Here is a 7,037-nt window from a genome sequence, read left to right as displayed (position 1 = left end):
AAATATTTTTCATTCATATTATTCCCATTCATCAAATGCATGCACGCACCTATGTGTATATACATGTATATATCTTAGTTATCTCGTAATAATTCTCTCTTTCTCTCTCTCTCACACATACACACTCTCGTGCACGTTCTTATATACCTGTTTACGTAATACCATGGCCTTAACATGTCGACGTTATAATCTAAAATGATACCCAGTTTGCAATCATTAATTATGAACGCTAAGAATCCTAATATTTCCGATATGCATGACGCCAATCGCATATATTTAACATTACTTATAGATTGCTATTGTAATATATACTTCCTTATCGGCAAAATGTAATATTCTTATCATTGATCAAACAAATATATATATATATATGTGTGTATGTATGTATATATATATATATGATTTTCTCGAATAAATTTGAATATGAAAAAGTTTCCTTAGAAATATAACAAGGAAGGATTCCATTTCTGTTATTGGCTTTTTCTAATTTACACAGAAAATTGATGAGTATATTGTTTGTTACAAGCATTACCCATTTTTCATTTTCTTTTCATGAAATATAAAGATTGTTCTAGTGATATCAATTCATTCATATGTGTTTGAAGAACAATTGAAGATCAAATGAAAGATATGTCATAGATCTGATTTTAAAATAATTAGATAATTCTGAAAATAAATGAATTGGGTATTGTGTTAAATGAATTTAAGGGATTTTTTTTTACTTCTTCTTCATCATCTTCTTTTTTTATTCTTGGCTCGTTCATGTCCGATTTGATCTATTATTCATTTTGAAACTTTGCAAAAGTGTTATATAAAAAGTAGAGCATTTATTTAGCAGTTCTCTTTTATCGCCTGCTATTTTCGTGTTGTCATGCGCTAAATGATTATGCGAATAAGAAGAAGAAGAAGGGTTGGGAAACAAAAGACGACTTTCTTTCGAGTGTCCCGTTAATTAAAAAAAGAAAAGAAAAAATATCAATGAAAATATGTAACACACGGTGTCAATTTAGATAATGATTTTAAACAAGATTTTCGTATTGTTGTTCTTATCTTAATCGTTAAAATACCGATATAGAACGAATTCTTAATATATCTGCATTGTCACAATTTACGTAAGGTAAAAGAAAAAGAAGGAACGATCTCGAATGATTATGACGAATACATAAAGAATATAAAAACATCGAGGTGTGTAACATGCAAATTATGTAAATTTGCATTAGCAAGTTTGTTCGATTAAATGACGGCTTCTTTATCAATTTTTTTTTTCTTTTCCATTCCACATATTAAATTAATTAGAAAAATTCCTATTCTCATTTAAATGGGATTTATTTGAAAATTTTCATCTCTCGTTAAATCTTTAGATAGAAAATTTTATTTGACAAAAAAATAAGAAGAATTTTCGAACGTGTATTTATTCTTTTAATATCATTGTCAAAGCTAAAATATTATTCTAATATGCTAATAATTATATTACTATTAATTATGTATTGATGCAAATGAAATTTTGTCTAATTTGATATTTATCTTTTAACTTTGAGATTAAAAAATATATATTGTAAATTATATACGATGTGACTGCATATTTTTACGATAGAAAAAAAAAAGATAAACTTTTTAATAGTTGGAAAAATAATTTTTCAATAGAAAAAATATAAGTCTTTACGCGTTTTTTTTTTTTTGTTTTTCATCGCACATGCTAATTTAAAATTATCTTATAAATAAAAACGTATTTAAACTTAACATTAAAAACACGAGAGATATATTCTACCATAAAAAAAGAAAAAGATTAAATAACTAATTGTAACTTTTTTTATTTTTTATTTGTCAACAAATTTGTCACAATGCTTTATAGACAAATTTAAATATTTTTCCGGTATTTTTTTTGTGTTCGGTACTTCGTAAATATGAATATTTATATTGGCGCCAAGAGTGAAAATAAAACTTCCTGATTTCTCATAAATATTTTTCCTTTTTTTCTTCTTCCTGCAATCGAAAGAATTTATTCTCACGATTTTCTCTTCCTTTAAAACTTACAAAAAAAAAATAATTACTTGCTTTCACTCGCAACATTTAAAAACGTAAAATTTCTATTATGCGAATGAATGAGTGTCTCATGTGTCAGTCTTAATAACATAAATCACAAATTTGTTTTCGAGTTCTTACATTTATCACATAATGAAATAAAAAAATAAAAAAAAAAAAAAATATAAAATCGTATATGAGTGTGAGATTAAAAAATAATTAGTACATAAATCATAAATAATAATTCGATAATAAACGTCACGCAAAATACTGGGAAATAACATACGATTGCAAATTATTATATTTTCATTGATGTTACTCTTAGTTTTTAGGTCATCGTTTGATGAAAGAAAAAGGGAAGAGAAAAAAAAAACAAGATAAAAAAGAAAAATTAAATGAACCAGATAATCTCGAACATTCTTAAATGACCTAACAACCTTGATATCTTTTACCACATTATCTATACTTAAATGTATAGTCTAAACAATGTTGATGAAACGGGGTTTTCCTTGTAAATCTTTTTATAAATCGATTATTGATCTAAACAAATGATATATTATATTTATCTTAAGATTATTCCAATTATAGTTCATTCATTAGAAAATATATTTTACAAGTATTTCTACGATCAAATTGTAGTATACATTTCTTCGTTTTATTATTTATACGCGTGTATATATTTATTTATTGATTAAATATATATCTTTGACAAATATCTACGATCACAATTTATAATATAGATTTTTTACTTTTTATATAATTAATACTCATATATTAATATATTCATTGATCTAAACAAATGATAYATTATATTTATCTTAAGATTATTCCAATTATAGTTCATTCATTAGAAAATATATTTTACAAGTATTTCTACGATCAAATTGTATTATCCATTTCTTCGTTTTATTATTTATACGTGTGTATATATTTATTTATTGATTAAATATATATCTTTGACAAATATCTACGATCACAATTTATAATATAGATTTTTACTTTTCATATAATTAATACTCATATATTAATATATTCATTGGGGGAGGTGTCATGGTCCATGAATATTTCATTTTATAAACATCTACGATTAAAATATATCATAAATTATAATAGTGTTTTTTTTTTAGTTACTTAATCACTCGACCTATTAAAATCAAAGAAATATAATAAATGAAAATGAATACACGGAAGTCGTTAATCAAAAGATTATTCTATATCATCGATCAAGATTTTAATCTCGAGTAGTAACAATAAGATTTATATCGATACTGATTGACGCCTTTTAATATCATTCCGCTTAATACATATTACAAAATATATCTTAACCATTCACATACCATTCACATATACACATCCATACAAATATATTTGGTTAGTCATAATTAATTACGAATGATGAACGTATAATAACAAATTGAATCTAATCATAAAAATAAATATTTGTCATTAATCGTGATTTTTTCTATTTCAGATATCGCAATTGTGATTGGAGATGAGATAAATTTTTTTTCACAAAATCGAACTTTGATTGGTGAAGCTACCGTAGCTGGAGCGGTCTCGTTAACAGGAATAGCTTACGATGATAAAACAAGGACAGTTTATCTCAGTGATCCTACAAACAACGTAACGATATTTAGTAATGACTTAACTACGAAAAATTTAACATCTAAACCACTATTACTGGGTAAGTAATGTTATCTCATATATTTTTCTTTCTAATACTCTTTCTTAAATTCATAATTCAACCATTCTCCCGCTTAAAACTTATTCGATCACGTGGTACTTTAAACAAACGAATAAGAATGAAGCGCGGGAACGAGACTTCCTATCAAATAAATCAACTTTAATATTATTTGAACACATTTCAATATTAAATATTAAACAATTTTTACACTGATATAATAAACAAATCAACAAATTATAATTGAATGAACATTTAGAAAAGAAAAATACTATCCATGATTTTAGTGTGTTAAATATTTTCTAAACACCATAAATTCAATAAATTCTCTAAAGAAATAATTCAATTCCTATAGGTTTATGTATTTCGTAACGGAATACATATCGATAAGCCATATTCAATAAATTATCCGAGAAATAAATCAATTTCAAATCGATGTATGCTTTCTCGTTTCTTTAGAACAGGATACAACGTATATCGTGGCGATGGCATTTGATTCAACATCTCGTACACTTTTCTGGTGTGATGCCTATAACAAAACAATCATGAAGATGCACGTGCCGACAGTAGGCCCACCTGAGAAACCAGTCCTTCTGCATACACTCAAAGGAATTCCACGTGGTATAGCACTTGACACATGTAACAGGTGTGTGCTGCTTCACTTTCTTTCTCGCACTCCCTTCTTCCTTTGCACTTTCACTTTCACTCGGTCTCTATTTCTATTTCTCATATTTTATTTCACCCGGCGAGACTCTGTGATTTTTGTATTTTTCTATTTTTATTTTTCTATTTATATATTTGTTTTTATTTTCTCTTGCAGTCACGTTTACTGGACCAACACCGACAAACAAAATCCGAGTGTCGAAAGATCGAACATGGACGGTACAAATCGAACTGTCGTAATAACGAAAAATCTTTACGAACCAATGGGTATAACAATCGATCATAATGAAGGTAAACTTTATTGGTCTGACGATGAAGAAGGTATACACTTTAAAATCGAACGTAGCAACTTAGACGGTACAGAACGTGAACTGATATTCCACAATAGAAATCATCAACCCGTTTATTTAACCATCGATAAGGATTTCATTTATTGGTGTGATTGGGTACACTCAGCTATTTGGATGATGCCTAAAAATATAACAAATCCTGATTTACCAATCAGATTTAAATCCTTTGTCAAATCTATTAAAAATGTTAATCCTAATGCTGTTATCTCACGCGACAACGTTGATACCATCGATTGCGATGCTATACTCAAAAAACGATCCGGAAAATTGGATGTTTCGGAAATAACAAAAAAAGCAACTCTCCTAGAATCTTATAATAATTTAACAACTAGTACGGAAGAAGTTGAATCGGATAATTATCAAACGTGTTTAAACAATGGTTTCTTCGATCGTACTTTACGTACTTGTCGTTGTAAATCTGGGTAAGATATATTTGTAATTGTATTATTTAATAAATTGTTTTCTCGTCCAACATACAAGTAGAATATTTTTTACATTGCATTTGAGATATTGTTGTGTTTAGAAATATTATTATAAATGAATTTAATATTACGAATGTGTGAAATGTTTAAGCACTTTTGTTTAACGCAAAAACAATGAAATTGATTCGAACTACTATTACTACCCCATTGGTAGTGTTTCTCTTTCTATCATACGGTTAAAAATAAAATAGAATAATTTCCTGCACAGTTACACGGGTACTATGTGCGAAATTTCCCTCTGCCACAATTACTGTCTACATGGTGGTGAATGCATCGTTACGAGTTTCGGTGAAGTCAAATGTCTATGCAATGGTACGTTTGCCGGTAAACGATGTGAAATAAATCTTTGCGAAGATTATTGTCTCAACGATGGCATATGTTTCGTCCACGCAACTTTTCCTATCTGCGAATGCAAATTTTCGAGTGGAACACGTTGCGAGATTCTTAACGAAACACCTAAATTGGAAATACCTGAAGTGGATGCTGCACCTACGTTGAGTCTATCTAAATTCGAAAACACCGATACAAATTCCACTTGCAGGTAAATCAAATAAAAATATACATTTTGTTGTCTTTAGCACACATATTGTTAACAAAAAATATGTTCGATATTAATTAACATCTCATTTATATGCTTTTTTTTTTTTTCTTCTTTTAACAGATGTAACGAGAACAACAATACCTCGGAAAAGATGATTAATCAAAATGAAAATTGTCAATCGAAGACATTAATATTTGTACTTATCGGTCTAATAGTTGTACTTATTATAATGATCGTCGTAATGAGTTTCTATTTGAACAAATTACGTCGTCGTCCAAGAATCAAGAAGAGATTTGTAGTTAGCAAGAGTGGTGTTACGCCATTAACATCCAGACCGCAACTAACGGATAATCAATGCGAAATAACTATAGAAAATTGCTGCAACATGAATATCTGCGAAACAGTGAGTGAAATACCATCTAAATAGTTTATTGTAAGGTAGCTCACGAGGTGAACAAATGTGTGAATGCGTGTGTATGTATGTATGCATGCATGTATGTATGTATTTGTGAGAATTGTCACTCGATACTCACGCATGCATAGCTCATTCTTTTACTCTTTTTTTTTCTTTTTTTTCTTCTAAAATAAAAAGAGAAAAAAATAATAATCAACGGTATAATTTCGCAACAGTATTATTATAAATTATAAATCGGATATATTTTTCGTTATATATACAATGTTTGTTTATTTCTTTTTCTTTTATTCTTTTTAAATCGATCAATAATTCATTAATTTGTTCATCAACAATTACGATCTCGTTATATTTCATTCGCAAGTATGTCAGTATTTTTTTTAATCAATCATTCCTTCGCGCGAGACAACGTTTAATAATATATTTTAAAAAGATAATCATTATTGCGTAGGAAAATATGAAAAATAAAGTATACATTAATCTCGGTTCGCGTTAGATTTAACGTGACGAATGAAAACACACACACACACACAAATGACAAAAAAAGAGAAGAAAGAAAATCTTATTAAATATAAAAAGCGCAAACAAAAATTAATTTTTTAACGAAAAAATTTATTGATACGTAAAAAGAGAAAGCTTATGTTGTTGACAAGTCTCTCTCTCTCTCTCTCTTTCTCTTGGGAGTCGGGTTCGCGACCGAGAATATTCTTTTTCTTTGAGATAATGGTGATCAAGCTATTCAACGTTTTATTACGTAATATAATTCATATTAGTTATAAATAATATAAGGGGGAAAGAAAAAGAAAAAAAAAAAAAAGAAAAGAAGAGAAGAGTGTTAACTTATTATATGATTTGACGTTTTCTTCACGATATATATATATATATA

At 27.8% G+C, this 7,037-nt stretch overlaps 1 protein-coding gene across 1 annotated transcript in view; it reads left to right on the top strand.

Moving 5' to 3' along the window:
* Positions 1–7,037, top strand: part of LOC106789705 (protein cueball) — a 9,755-nt gene that overhangs the window by 1,394 nt on the left and 1,324 nt on the right. The window contains exons 2-6 of the mRNA XM_014754163.1: positions 3,494–3,706; positions 4,163–4,349; positions 4,524–5,138; positions 5,407–5,739; positions 5,860–6,142. Of these exons, the coding sequence (XP_014609649.1) occupies positions 3,494–3,706; positions 4,163–4,349; positions 4,524–5,138; positions 5,407–5,739; positions 5,860–6,142 (1,631 nt within the window). The remainder of the gene's footprint in view (positions 1–3,493; positions 3,707–4,162; positions 4,350–4,523; positions 5,139–5,406; positions 5,740–5,859; positions 6,143–7,037) is intronic.

This window comes from Polistes canadensis, unplaced genomic scaffold (assembly GCF_001313835.1).
Source record: "Polistes canadensis isolate GaletaPanama2010 unplaced genomic scaffold, ASM131383v1 scaffold_197, whole genome shotgun sequence".
NCBI classification, from domain to species: Eukaryota; Metazoa; Arthropoda; class Insecta; order Hymenoptera; family Vespidae; genus Polistes; species Polistes canadensis.
This window is presented reverse-complemented; position numbering and strand designations above follow the sequence as displayed.